Source organism: Nasonia vitripennis, chromosome 4 (genome assembly GCF_009193385.2).
Source record: "Nasonia vitripennis strain AsymCx chromosome 4, Nvit_psr_1.1, whole genome shotgun sequence".
NCBI lineage: Eukaryota > Metazoa > Arthropoda > Insecta > Hymenoptera > Pteromalidae > Nasonia > Nasonia vitripennis.
This window is the reverse complement of record NC_045760.1, coordinates 29,418,158-29,432,921: the sequence shown is the minus strand read 5'-3', so window position 1 is coordinate 29,432,921 and position 14,764 is coordinate 29,418,158. Positions and strand designations below refer to the sequence as shown.

The 14,764-nt window shown below is 45.0% G+C and overlaps 1 protein-coding gene across 6 annotated transcripts; it reads right to left on the bottom strand.

Moving 5' to 3' along the window:
• Positions 1 to 6: 6 nt before the first annotated feature.
• On the bottom strand, positions 7 to 14,674 carry LOC100123508 (protein FAM13C). 6 transcript variants are annotated; one of them, XM_016989859.2, is made up of 12 exons: positions 14,561 to 14,674; positions 11,798 to 12,409; positions 11,151 to 11,730; positions 10,476 to 10,728; positions 4,857 to 5,015; positions 4,550 to 4,648; positions 4,188 to 4,356; positions 3,878 to 4,108; positions 3,601 to 3,798; positions 2,881 to 3,537; positions 2,556 to 2,800; positions 7 to 2,471 (listed from the first exon to the last, which is right to left on the bottom strand). In XM_016989859.2, the coding sequence occupies exons 3-12, from the start codon at positions 11,695 to 11,697 to the stop codon at positions 2,258 to 2,260; spliced, it is 2,772 nt and encodes a 923-aa protein (XP_016845348.1). In that variant the 5' UTR covers positions 11,698 to 11,730; positions 11,798 to 12,409; positions 14,561 to 14,674; the 3' UTR covers positions 7 to 2,257. The 6 variants fall into 6 exon arrangements, with proteins under 6 accessions (XP_016845348.1, XP_016845347.1, XP_016845349.1 ...); XM_016989858.2 differs by lacking the exon at positions 14,561 to 14,674 and adding an exon at positions 12,876 to 13,006; XM_016989860.2 differs by lacking the exon at positions 14,561 to 14,674 and adding an exon at positions 12,871 to 12,994.
• Between the last annotated feature and the right edge of the window lie 90 nt (positions 14,675 to 14,764).

Genomic DNA, 14,764 nt, shown 5'->3' with positions numbered 1-14,764 from the left:
CGTAAATCTGTTCATCAATAATAACTTTATTTATATTCATATATTTATATTTGTTCCGACGTGCTACTTGGTATAATGCAAATACGCAGCTAATTCTCTCCTCGCTATATAATGCTTTGTCTTCTTTTTATGGCTGTTGCTAATACACGCTCTTACACGTACACATGTATTGTAATATCGATGTACAGACACGGCCAAAAAAGCGCATAAAACGTCAAGGTTTTATATATGCTGTTTTCTCTTTTTTTACATTACAAGATATAGAGTTATTCAAACGCATTTAGATTTTTTTTTTTAAATACACACTGCCGTTTGCCTGCAACATATATATGTATATTTATACTTGAACAAAGACCAGCGCTGTAACTATTGTCGCCGGTTGATGTTATAGTTGCCTAACGTCGTAAGCATTTCGAATTTTGTTTCTGTTTGACACTGACGAAAATTCCGATTGTGGCACTTTACTCGTGCCTCAAGACACAGATCGCTTAAAACGTTTATTGAAAATGTATATGTAACGCCTAGATATGTCGTTGTAATAATACCATGGTTCAGTTGCTTCATTTCTTAATTTTTTCTTCTTCGTGATCGTCAGAATTCTCGCAGTTCGTCTTTTTGTTGTTGCTATCAGTTTTGTAGAGGTTTTCGTAAAAAAGAAAGAAAAAACACGTTTGTCTCTCGTTATTCGCTTTAGACGATTGCTAAGCTCCTTTTACTTTTGGCAAAACAGCTATAAAATGATGTAAAGCAAGTTTAACAACGAATACATGAACTTACAACTACAGACATTTCTAAAAGAAACTCATTACTTAAACACTCACTTTGCCTTTCTCATAAGAAAGAATTACAACAGTGCTATTAAAATAATTAAAACGTTTTCATAACAAAAATACAGGGTTCAATCTTTGCAAGAATGCAATTCCTACATTTAAAGCTAACTTTCTGGCAATCTTCTTTCTATTAGATCCAGACATTCACAGACAAACATTCTTTCTCTCTCTTTTTTTTTAATTTAGTAATTCTCTTATATCACAGACTAAAAATGCTTTGGTCTACAAAAATCATTTTATACCGCAATTTTGTTTTGTCATTCATGAAGTAAATCGTAGTGAAGCGCTTTCAGATGAATCGTTATTGCTAAACACATTTGGTGTGCACACATTAAAAAATTTTCCGGTTTTTGAATCGCAGTTAAAAGTTCGTTTCGTTTAAAAAAATACAGATGTGTCGATAGAAAAAATTGAAAAAAAAAATCACTCTCAAAGATATCATTGGTAGGTATCAAACCTTAACTCTCTCGGCGCATTCGCAATATTGAGTATATATCAACTCACAAGTCATAAATTTCTGCAACTGCTCTTCAACAATACTATGTACATAGTAATTGTCGGTGTTTATGTATAAAATCATTTCTCGTGGAACAAAAAATTCACGAACACTCAGCTAGTGTTGCTTCTTGTCAAATTTTTAAAATCTTGTAACAGTCAATAGTGCTCTCAGATAGCTGTAACACGCAATATTTTTTGGCTTCGTAATATATGCGAGATGCGCGAGTGTATTTACAATTGCAGCAAGCTTTAAGAAAGTAATTCGACGATTAACACAATTTCTGGGTTACAACAAAATAATTCGAAACATCTTTAGAAAAAGTTTTCTCGCGAAAATGATAAAAGTGCTTTCGAGATTCGACACAAGCTGAGGGAACAAAATCGTCCAAAATATCTCCTTACAAAATCACCGCGTACAGCAATACTTTTTCAAAAATGTTTAAAATTCATTCTTCGGTTTAGCAAATGTGGCATCACGACATTTTGATTCATTAGATATAACATTGTATAACTCTGTCAATACGTTAGTTGTAAAAGTATAACTTTCAGACTACTCTCATTTTTCTTGAACAACATGGGTGTTACAGGTATAGTAGTTTATATAAGTATCCCCTAATTAATTAGGTCCTCTAAAAATGTTGAAATGACTGTGCGCAATATGTCATACATGCATATATATATATATATAGATATAAAGCTTAAATACGCAACATTCTATGAAAATAGCAACCCATTGTAATTCAAACAGCTACAGGTACTTAGTTATCAACAAGCTCAGAACGAAATAGAAAATGAAAAAATTATAAAAATGACATTAAGAACGTTCTTATATTAACAGTCTAGAAAATGAAAAAGTTATTGATAGTTTGATAATCATACCGCGGATCAAAGTTTCAAGGTACATGTTCTCTCTCCGTCGATATACTCTCTTAAGCGCTCTTTGCTAGCAAGGCGCTGATCAATCTAAGCTTGGCTTTTGTTTGCTTGTAAGAGTCGTAAATCATGTTGACGCGAGGTCCGCGATCTGCGCGTTGCATCCGTCTGCCGGCTCGAGCTTCAAATTGCATCTCCAGTTCTTTGAGGGATCTTCGAAGTCTCTTCTTCTCTTCCTTGGCGATCAGTTGTTGTTGCAACAGCTCCTCTCTTTAAAATAAAATTTTCGTTCAAGTTTGTACGCTATTTTTTTTTTTTTTTTTTATACAATAGTAGCATGTAATTTAAACGTACTTTGGAAGGGAATGCAGGCTCTCGACTACTCCGCGGCTGCCATCGCTGCTGCTGTGCTGACTGTCACTGTCGGTCGGTATCTCCTCCGACGTAGAGTCGATGCAGTCCAGAATTCCCCGGTGAGACATGTCGGGTTCACTGGCCCGGCGATCGCAATCGATTGGATTTCCCACCGACGATGTAAAGTCCATGGCTTCGTGCTCCAGAATGGTGGCGAGCTCCGACATGCTGTCCGTGTATCGATTCTACGAGAAAGTGCGGAAAATTAATTATCGCAAACTACCTCGCAACTCTGCGTAATAGGAGACAGAAAAATAATGCTTACCGCGCCTGCTCTTATCAGTTGTCGCTTGAGCATCCGATATTTATCGTACAAGGGCCGAACGATCGACCTGTCCTCCTTCGAGACTAGCCTTCCAAAGGCATTCTCAATGTGCAGCAGGGCCTTCTGTACAGCGGTCTTCTCATCCAAAAGTTGTTCGTAAGTCAGATCATCCATGTCCTCTGGCCGGTTGTACTTGAAGCGTTTCTCCGCCAGTTTACGCTCCACCTCCAGCACCATCTCCGTCATCGAGTTCGCTCTCAGCATGTCCTCGCCGTTGTTATTGTTGTTCGCGCCGACGGTCTCGTCGCGCAGCAGCTTCGTTCCACCCAGGAGTGTACCGACGAAACCTTCCTTCAAGATCTTGTGTTCCTTTCGCACCTTGTTCAGCTCGGAGACTATTCTCTTGATGTCGCGGTTGCTCATTTTGTCGGAGTGACTAGGCCGGTAGCCGAAGTTGTCCTCGAACTCGCCCTCGTAGCGCTTGATCTTCTTCTTCAGACTGTTGATCTGCTTCATCAAGTTCTTCAAGCCGTGCTCCTTGATGCTGGGAACATTCTCCTGCTCCTCCGACTTGTCGTCCAGGTAGAATCTCCGCGGGATCAGTATCGAGTTCCGAGGAGACACCATGGCCTCGACGCGCTCGCTCATTTCTTCATCCTGTTGATTACGCTCGAGATTAGCTTTCTCAAGCCGAGCAGACTCGGCTTTGGTAATACTCACGTTGCTCTGACGCATTTGGAAACTCCAATTAGCCAGTGTCGGGTTGTTCACCTCTTCCTGCTCCGACGGCGGTGGTCTGACCGGAGACGGTGATCTGCTAGGACCACTGCTCAGCATTTCGAGGAAGCTCTGACCCTGTCCCTTGTTGGAATCGGAGCTTATCGTGAAGATGACTTCGGAGTCTTCCAGCTCGTTCTCCTGCGAAGATCAAACTCATTCTTATTCACCGTCGCACAAAGCGACGACGCTAGAGGCAGAAACTTTTTGAAAAACTCACCTTGCTGGCATTCTGATCGAGCGAGTTCCTGTGCAGTTTCCTCCTCCTGACTTGCCTGCGACCCCTTGGAGTGATGCTCCTGCTGAATCTCTCGCTGTTCCTTAGTCTCTCAGCATCACAATCGTACTTCTCAGTGGCCAGTACCACATCGCCCGGCGTGTTGACGAGCGACGCTTTCGATGATACAGGAGACACGTTGGTCATCTCCTGCAGTGGCAAACTGCCGTGTCTCTGTGGGCCCATTAATCGTGAATAAGTAGATTAAAATTATCAGAAAATCGATATCGAGACACCGGGGGAAAAAGATTACCGTTCCGTGACCCATGTCTTTCTGCAACTTCAAAAGAATGTGGAGATGCTTGGCGCTGTTGAAATCCTCGTGGCTGCTCACCCGCCTGATGCTGTCCGCAGTGTTGCTGTTCGAGTTGTCACCGGCTACTCTCTTGCTCTTCTCCCAGATCTTCTCCTCGCTGTTGCTCCTATAAAAAAAACCAATCGTCAAAACTTATAAACAAACTCACGAACGTAAGGTCTATAGGTCGAGAAGCAGTGTATTTCGAGAGAAAAAAAATGTCTTCATTCACATAAAAAAAAAAAAAGGGTAATGACAATGGGCTGCGACGTGTCTTACTAAACCCTATATGTATATCCTTGTTACATCTACTGGTATACCTTCTAATAACGTTGCGTCTTGGGGAGGGCTTAAAATTTCGCAAATTCACAATTCTGTCTAAGCACTTGCCGATAACGGGTCGATAAGAAATCTTGTACCTGACGGGGCGGAAAGACATTATTCGTTTTTTGCATCCACCTCATTCAAGCAATAATAATAAACGTCCGCTCGGAAAGAGCGAGAAAAAAAAATAACGTCGATAATCGCATCATTCCAGGTCAGCGGAAACGAAAGTAAACAAGCGGTAATAGACTTAGAAGAGAGAGAGAGAGAGAGAGAAAAAAGTGTATAGAAAATCTCTCTCACCTTATGAGCTTTCTTTCCTGACCGGATGAATCTCTCCTGTCCTTCCGTTTGGTGGGCTGAACGATGAGTGTGTTACCGATGTCGGAAGGATGTCCAAAATCGTCCTTCGGCTCGATGCAGACCTTGCAGTCGACGCTGTTTACCGCCGGCTCTTTGACACTGCAACGGAGGAGATGAAATCATGGTCAAGGTCGACCGCTTTTATACATGCGCGACCGGCTGCTGCGCTTCTTTTTTTTTTTTAATACGCTCGTATTTTTACCGTCTTCTTATGCAACGTCGTAATTTTCACACTCGATTCTATCGTTAAGTGCAGTCGATAAAGAAGCGAAAATAGATATTTTCAAGGAGAGACACGTATATGCGTTGATATGCAGAATTTGGAAATGAAGTGCATAGCTATCGCGAGTCAGGCAGGGAATGCACGATGGAAATTACCTTCGCGCGACCAGTTGCCAAGAGAGCAAGTGCCAAAAGTGTCAAGGAACCGGTTTGCCGCGATCGATATACTTATCTGCCTCGAATAATGTGTATATATATATAGGGACACAGCGTCGACACGTGCGCGAAAACTTTCCCCCGTAAAGTCCACACACGCGCGAGCGTCATCCGAATGACAAAAAGGACCGCCGGGTTATATAGGTGTGTATGTGTATAGGTGGACGTCTCAAGGACGTCGAGCCGCACGCGTTCGACTGTATAAGCGCGAGAGCTGCTATTGTGCATTATTGTAAGAAGTTATTATACGAGCGCAATTAGATGTCATTTTTGCACAGCCAACAGCGTTTGGGTTAATGATAGTTTTTTGCGATCAGGCATTACTTGCTACTTCTGCGTATTATTTTGCACGTGACTTTCGTTATTTCTTATCGAGGAAAATTATCGGGTAGGAGAGTGGCACCGAATTCTCATGGTCGCATAAAAAAAAAAAAAAAAAAATGTTCATGTGCGAAAATAACATCCTGCAATTGTAACTGAACTTGATATTCAACGTACCAAATCGTTCTACGTCCTCAACGCGAGAAAAATTCATTTCTACACCAAATATTATAACAATTCCCGAGCGTAAATGTTCTAACGGAGCTTTCCAAAAATTTCACCCCTCTACATACAAAAATACACTCGGCCGACGGTTTGCACTCAATATCCCAACGCCGCGCGCGTGCTACGAAAAAAAAAAGGAGTCTAGCCCCTTATTAATAGAACGTGACCCGATATCATGACGAACGAGAATTTCGTTCGTAATTAACGAAATTTCTTTCCGCGAACCGAGAGCGCCTGATGTACAAGGGGAATTAATAAACACGCGCGCTTGCCCCGACGATAATGAAAGTGTTTACCCGCCGTACTGTACCGTAATTATCGCTCGGGATGAGATGCGAATTAAACGTTTGCATTAAACGTTGGCTCTACACACACACACACACAGACAGAGCTTTATATTGACCCCAATTATTCACCTTTTCGAGCAGTGTCCGCGTGTGCGTCATTGAAGTCTTGTTTATCCGCACGGCGAAACGGTGCTTTCGAGAGGTCGACTTTTTTCCCCCGCGAGTCAACAGTTTTTTACTCGGTAATTATGTACATGCGCTTACGGTGACATTGTTTGAAAGTTCGCGAATATGTTGTAAACAGAAGTGCCGGAAAACCGAATTAAGTATCCTTATCAGGAGGCTCTCGAGACACTTTTGATTGTAGTAATGGGTAAGCGCAGTATTTTTACATTTTTTTTTTTCGAGCTTCTATTTTCGTATATAGGTATAGTGGGTCATCGGGAGAGAGGAAAACAGACGGATCAGCATTTGGAAAGCAAAAACGCGTGTCGAAAGAAAATATCGAGAGCGTTATGTATTCAAACAATCGAGGCGCTGCAATTTTCCACGAGTCGCGAAACGGATGTACGCGCAAGTACTCGTTATTTATACGTTGCGTCATCGTTCGACTGTCAGTACACACACACACACACACGCACACACTACGAGTATGATGTACGTGAATTTCACGAGAACAGACAGATTACAGCTGCGATTCGTACCGATAAACCGACGGATTTTCGGACACACATTTCAGCGATAAAATCGATCGCACACGTTGGAAAGTCCGCACACCGGCGAACCGGTCGCGATCGAAAATTTCCACTCAGCAGATCGAGCCGCCGACTATACACACACGCGTTAAAAAAAAAGGGAAGAAACTATACACACACGCATCCGCGTGACTCACCGCATTCGCATCAGTCGTCCTCGTATATATATATACACAGAACGATTAGTCCTTTAACCATAAACCTCAGCTGGCGCAGTTCATGTGATCACGAAGACGAGCTTCCTGAGCGAGTGTCGCGGACTCGTCGGCGCCAAGACGATCCTCTCGATGATCCGATGAAACATTTAAGTGGGGACGTCTGTCACTCGGGAAAAGCGCGCGACTTGTATATAGAGATGAGAGAATCTTTCTCTTTCTCGAGAGATTCGAAAGTCGCGTCAGTGTTTCTGTCTTACAACAGCTGTCCCGGCGTTTACGTACGTGTTCGCTGCTTAGCGCCGGAGAAGCGACTGTGGCCGGTGTCAAAGAGCTGCTGCTGCGGGAGAGCACAGGGAAAAAGGGAGGGAGAGACCGGGATCCTATATCTATATATATATACTTGTATCCGTTCGCGCGTGTGAGAGGCACGTTTTCACGACGTTTGCGCTTGCGTGCGTGCGCGTGCGTGTGTTATACGAGGAACCCTTGTGCGCGTTTATCTGACCGAGAGAGGTGCAATAACTGCCTTGTAAATAATGCTTTCACCTTTTTTGGATGGATCGATCATAAAAATTTCAGACGCGAAACTTTTCCATCGGCCGCGCCGTGTGGATAAGCGCATCATGGCACGAGGTGATCGATTTCGCGAGATAGAGAGATAGAGAGCTGTAGCAACGATTGGATTTCCGTTATGCAATAATTCAACGGTGTGCGTATGTGTCTCGCCGTAAGTATGTGCCGATGTGAACGATGCAAAATTTTGCACGTGCGCCGCATGCCCGTTGTTTAGAAATATCACGCGATCGAACGCGAGAGAGTGAGAGACCTATGCCAAAGAGAATCTATTCCTAGAGATTCTCTCCCCGGACGGAATATTTGTGTATACTACGGAATTCAGGAGTTATTAAATAGATTATTTTCGCCGAAATTAATTTGCCCAAAACGTATCATCGCACGTGTGTCTCTGATTTCCAAAAGAGAGAAAGAGAAAACACCGCAGCACACATATCCCCCGTCAACAGAGAGTAAGTTGTTCCTATCCGCCGGCCACGTGCTCTCCAAGCTATCTCGAGTGTGTGTGTATATATATATATAGGAAAAAAAAAGAGCGGAGAGAACCGGTCTCGGGATAGAACGGGTTTTTCTTCGTCCATATAGTTGCATAGCAGTAAGAACGTGCGCTCGCAGTTCCCTGATCTATAGGCCAGATTCGATTTTACACAGGCTACTGCGTAACGACGATCGAGCCGGATGGGATTAGGGTATATAAGCCCTGTGTGTGAGATAATGATGCACAATAGCGACTGACGTAACGCGCGTCGATTGCGCAATAATATCGAGATTTCGTTGCGAGGGTTTCAGTCAAGCTGAGACTATTAGCGCCGATTTTTTCGTTGGCAGCAGTCGCTCGTGTGATTGACAACGATTTTTTGGCCGCTTTTAACGCCCTGTAGTGTTAACGTTGTGTACAGCGTAAATAAAAAGGTAAAAATACGCGGCCCAACGAGGCGCCGCTTGGAAAAAACAAACAGGTATACCAGAAAAGCTATAGATAGTACAGGATGAGTTGAAAACTTGCATTTAAGCAAAAAACGCTACGTGTATTTCAATAATAAGCAGAGAATGAGGCTCGCGTGTCAGCGAAAAACGGCTCACTATCTCGGCGGAATTAGCGCGAAGCTCGCTAATAGTTGTGGCTTTTAAAAAGTAGTCGGAATCTTTCTCGATCCTTCGCGATTCATACCGATCGATTATGTACAATATACAAAGCGAGCGTTCACTGCTCCCCGGCAGCACATGGCATCTTCAAGTTCGCTCTGACTCAGCGCCGGAATTCGAGACGTGCCTGCGAAAAAGCTCTTAAAAATAACCGGCTATTATTTTTACCCTCTGACGAGTCAATGTCAATTATCTTGATTTTTCCATCCATAACAATAGGAAGAGAGAGAGAGAGAGAGAGAGAGACATAGAGGAAATCGACGAGTCACAAGACACGTCACGTGCTCTTCTCTTCTCCATGGATGAGCACTTGCGCAAGAAGACACAGTCTTTGTCACGCGGATTCGTTTTCGCGTTGTGCAAGGCAATTGGGAACGATTAACTCTCGTCTCGTATACAATCCCGTCGATGTGTCCGAGTGTGTAGAGCCGTATAAACGCACAAGTGTGTATGCAAAAGTCGATGCTGATCTGCGCAGAGGAGGATCCTTGGGGAAGTCGTTATACGGAGCCGAGAGATTTACGCGGTTGTTGTGATATGTGTTTGCGTCCTTTGGGACAGACGGGAGGAAGAGGTCGCGCGCAAGATATTTCTTTTTTTTTTATTAAGAGCATATTTTTAGAACCGGATAGGATATCGCGTTATTAAATCCGAATAAATCGTCTATATCCGCGCGGCTATACTGAAGGACGGAGTAAATCTTTATTTCCGCGCATCGATTGAGAACAGTTAATACACACAGACAAGCTCGACCGAGAGAGAGAGAGAGAGGCGTGCACGTAGATGAATTTTAACATTGAACCTCGAGATCTCTATATTATTGACGCGTTCAATAGAAGAGTCAAGGAGCCTGGAAATTACCCGTACACCAACCAGATTCACCTTCTCCACACACGAGCCGATAAACAATTTAATTGTCTCTCTTCCTCTCATCAAAATCCCAGCCGCTGTGAGATAATAGTACCGTTATGAGACTTCATTACAGAGCTGGATTAAGCGGGCTCAAACTCTCTCCCACTATATACTGTCGCATCGCGTACAGCGAAACCCCTCGACTGCGCATCGGAAAGCTCCTTAACTCTCTTGCGGTGTTATAGCAATTCTGACCCTGAGTACACACTTATATTATACATACGCGGACGGCTCTTCGGCACTACTGCGGCTTCGTCCAACTGCGATTCCGTGATCCGAGCGAGGCGGTTTTAAATCTCGCGATCGCGATTACAAAACATAGTGCGCGCGGCTTTTTTTTTTTTTCTTCAAAATTGCGCTCAAGCTTCCTTATCTCGCCGGAGGACAATGGAAAGAAAGCAGAAACTGTAGAGGTGTTGCGTAACGCGCCGCCGTCGATTATCGTCAGCATTGCGACACTGGATATATAACATACGGCGCCGGCGGTGGTTATTATAATTGCGTGTCGTGTGTCTCTCGCCGTTGTGCTTTTTCAGATCTTCTTTCTTCGAAGGAATATTTCCTGAAAATATCAGCCACGACGGCGTAACTGCTTTTTGCGCGCGACAGAGGGCTTGTAAAAACGTTGTTTGGTCAGTCGGCTAATGCGTAATTTCGAGGAACGTGATATCTCGAGAGCTTCCGGATCGTTGCGAAACAGCGACGCTGGAGAAGCGTCGAAAGAAACGTAATAAAGCCTCTCACCTGGAACAGTCGGGAAAGATGAGTTTGGCATCGTGAAGCAGGTCTCGTAGGAGAACAGTGGCAGATGGTATCTGGGGCAGAAGGATGGGGGCGAAGATGCCGCAAACGCCGGAGGTACAGCCGTGCTGAGCCTCGAATCTTCCGAGGAACAAGATCAAGTAGCCCAGGAGTCGATGGTTACGACTCGTCAGCTCGTTATCCAGCAGGTCCCGCGTCTTGTCGATCCAGCGCTCGCGGCTCTTGCTTCTCGTCTCTGCAACGGAATAATAGCTTATGTATATTTACAATAGATGCCTTCGCGGTAACGAAGCATTGTTCGACGATAAAAGCGAGTGTCTAGGATTCCCGGGAAGCTAGTGGTGTAGTGGAAAATTTATAATAAACGAGTTCGTTCACCTGCGCCTCGCGGGGAAAACAAACTCGAGGTTTGTTTGATGTGCGCGGATGTTTGCGTTTTCGCGCAGTGATTCTTCATCAAGAGAGCCGTGGCTAATAATAGAAAAGTCGAGCCGCTCGACGTACGCTAACAGGATATCGGAGACGTACGAGTATACTCGCATCGGACAATTAACCGACGCGTTATTTATTAACCTAACTCTAAAAATAAAAGCGACTCTCCGAAAATAGCATCGGCGTTAACGGCGAGTACAAATACAAAAGCAGCGTTGTACTAACGAAAATGCAACTGCACGAGCTTGGAGACGCAGACGGGCCATACGATGGGACTGGGCAGTTCCTTGAGGTACCGCTTGAGCAAGAGAACCGCGGTGGCTGGACAGTTGGCCGCCTCGAGATCGGCATCGCCCGATCGGTCGAAAGCGAGCCTCAGCCGTTCGGCCAGCTTGGAACTGCTGCTGGCCAGCCGGAAGAGTGCCGGGTTGTGGAAACCATAGGCCTCGAGATAGCTGCAGAGCCGGTAGACGACGTAAGGCACGCCGGTCTCGTTGTGCGTCTCGACGAGCTCCAGCTCTCGACCGAAGCGCGAACTGACGATGTTAACGGATAGCTCATTGTTGCTGCTGCTGCTGGACGAGCCGCGACCGAGGAGAGAGCAGCTGATCGCCCGCTTCACCTTAGCCAGACGCGACTCGTCCTTCTGCTGGTGGCTCACGGTGCTGTCCGGCCGATTATCGACGCTCGGCTTCTTCTGATGCTCCGGTTGCTGCTGCGATTCGCGATCTTGAAGGTGTTGCTCGAAAGATTCTTGTCGAGGGCCTCTCATCCCACTCCGCCTGCACCGCGACCCACTGCCGCACTGTTTTTTAAAGAAAGATCGTTCATTTTATTGGAAAGGATTTTTTTCAGTATAATCATATACTCACAATACACTCTTTCGCGACCCTCCACAGGTTGACTCGTGGCTGTTTCAACGGCGGGTAATGTCGTCGCCGTGTCGGCTAAACGCGATAACTCGGAGTCTCTCGATCTCTCTCCGAGTGTCTCGTAGCAGTGACTCACTCCTTACCGATCTCGATCGAGTCTCATCTACCGCGTACGATCTCTACTGTCTCCGATCCCCGGAGAAGCGATAAAACGATAAAATCAGTAGAAGGGGAGGGGGGTGTCGATTCGTTGATCGGTATTCGTCTCGATCGGTATTGAATTTTATGTATGTATATATATATGTATAGGTAAAATCGTCGAGCAGTTCGATTTTAGATAGAATATATATAGGGAGAGAGAGAGAGCGAGAGAGAGAGAGAGAGTTCTTTGATTCACGGGTTCATGTCCCGATCGCGACACATGGCATCGGAAGTTATAGGCAGACCGCCTATGGCTGCTTGAGAAAGTGGGTCGAGACCAGTCGTAGCGTAAGCATCGAGGGCCCCGCTCTCACAGGTGGATGAGCGGCTGCGCCTTAAATCACCCGCAACCTTACGGTCACCACTCCTGTGGCTCCAACCCGAGCATATTACTCTGCTGGCTGTCTAGATCTGAAACAGTGGGGAAGAAGATGTATTGACGTGACTAGTCGCGAAAAATTAGTTTATTAAGGAACAAAAACAATTTCAACTCCAGACGTTAGATAATTCAACGTCGCAAAAAGTCTCTACTACGTCGAAGCATCCCCCTCTCCAACTCGATGAACTTAACGTCGTAATTCATCGATCCAGCCGAAAATCCTTGATTCCTCGTATAGACGAAGAAAAAATAAAATGTCAACTAGGGGCGCTCGCGTTGATTTCGCGGAAGAATATAAGTCGTCGCTTCCTCCCCGCCCAGCGTAGTACGTCGCAGGAAATATAAGCACGGCGCGTATCCCCATCAGTGTGCATAGAGGCCGGCAAAGGTCGTTCCGGCCAATAGCATCAAAATATATCGCGAGACATGCGAAAAATAACAGCGCAACGATCTCGATTTTCCTTCGATCGAATTAAGATTTAATTCGCCTCACCTTACCTGCGACATGGACGTGCTATAGGAGTCTCGAGTATATAGAGCACAACAGACGAGACGAATGTAATCCTACGACTGAACGGTCACAGAGAGGGACAGAGATCTTAGCTACGTAGTTCGCGATGTGTACAACGCTGCAGCCCGTCCGCGCAGGTGCGGAACCCTCGCGCGCGCGCATGCCGAGAGGAGGAGAGCCACGTGAGTAGCCCTCCGCGAGAACTGCTGCGCTGCTGGAGACGCTCAATCAATAACCGAGACTCGACCTATACGTATCGGTTATGGAAACACTCGACGCGTCCACTCTTCGGCGGACTGCCTCGCTCTTTTGTTTACATACAAGACTATAGTTGCCGGTTGCGTTGGTATAACTATATTATGTGCTTATAGCCGAGCTCACGTATATAGGCGAGAAAAGAGACGTCGATGCGAGCACGATGTGCTCTGGGATGCTGGTAAAGGGGTGATCAGAGGGTGAAGAACGGGGAAGTTGGTGGGGAATTTGTGGAAATTCGACCAAGGTCACGAGAGGATGATCTTTTGTTTCTTTTAGGTTTTTTGAGTTGGAGTATACAGTACCGCGTTGAACTTGCACTTTAGGTATTGATATTTTTTTTTTGCGTTAGACTATTACGGGGAATGTTGTGTTGGTTTACCTTTTATTTTTTTAAGAAAAAAAGATGGCTTTACTGAGCGGGTGTCATGTAAAAGCTTTGCAAGCGAAAGTAGACGATTATTATTCAGAAAATAAAATAAAACTGGAAGGAACGGACCTTCGATTTTTACCTAATTTTTACTCCATTTTTCGCGATATTCCAAAGTTTTTCCATCTATGTATTACTTTTCGAAAAATATTTTCATCACACACTGCTATAGTGTAGAGAATCAGGATCCGTGCGTGAAGCTAATTTTTGATAGTAGAAGAAAAAAATTTTCAATTAAACGATCAAAACTGTCATCAGTGTCTACCAAAAATTTCGAACAAAGAAAATTCTCGCGATTCCAAAAGTTCACCACCAACCCTTTGCATTGCAAGCATTTCGACGACTCTTCCTTCAAGCCGAATCTTCAGCCGCACATCACCGCGCCTATATATGCACAAACGTATATATAACTCGAGCAAACGTGAAAGAGAGAGAGAGAGAGGAATATCGCGCGCGCGCGCATCAGCGGCTCGTGGCCCACGGGCAACGACCTCCTCGCGAGAGAGATTTACACCGCCTGCGAGCCTGTATATCGTATATATGCACGTATATACGTGTATACCTATACACTGTAACTATGTGCGAATTCTGATGCGATTCCGCATGGACATGCCAGAGCTTAATACGAACGTATAGATGTCGTGTCTAAAACGAAGGTTTCTTCCATATATTTTGGAACGATTCTCTCGAAAAATCGATGGCATAATCGCTATACAACTGTATCGATCGCCATATAGTGACTCTCACGACAATCAACACTGCGCGAATTAACGTTTACCTCTCGTATATACGAGAACGAGCTGCCAGAGCCCCTGTCACTGCAGCAGCACACATACATCAAGCGCACGTGCACTATGCGCGCTGAGCTAACCGCATACAGTGTCTATATGTATAGACTTGCATACGATCAAACAGCCCAATCCAATGAGATTCCCCCAAAACGAAGCACATGTCAACTATAAGTATATAAAATACCAAAGGACTTACTACTTCTCGCTTTGACGAGACGACGACAGCAGTAGATCTCTCAGCTCTCGACGTATATACGACTAGTCTATCCCGTGTCGAGCGGACGACTACTGCACTAATAGGGCGCGCGCGCGCGCGCGCGCACAACCCAGCGGCGGTGAAAGCAAGCGCGCGATGCAATATATATATGTATATACGTATACTTTCTTAGCGGAACGAACT

Excerpts from the sequence above, each read along its gene's own strand:
- LOC100123508 (XM_016989859.2), bottom strand. The coding sequence starts at position 11,697 with ATGAGAGGCCCTCGACAAGAATCTTTCGAGCAACACCTTCAAGATCGC. Across the intron at positions 3,538-3,600 it reads TCCAAATGCGTCAGAGCAAC|GATGAAGAAATGAGCGAGCG; the intron begins GTGAGTATTACC and ends CGTAATCAACAG. Across the intron at positions 2,472-2,555 it reads AGCCTGCATTCCCTTCCAAA|AGAGGAGCTGTTGCAACAAC; the intron begins GTACGTTTAAAT and ends TTTATTTTAAAG.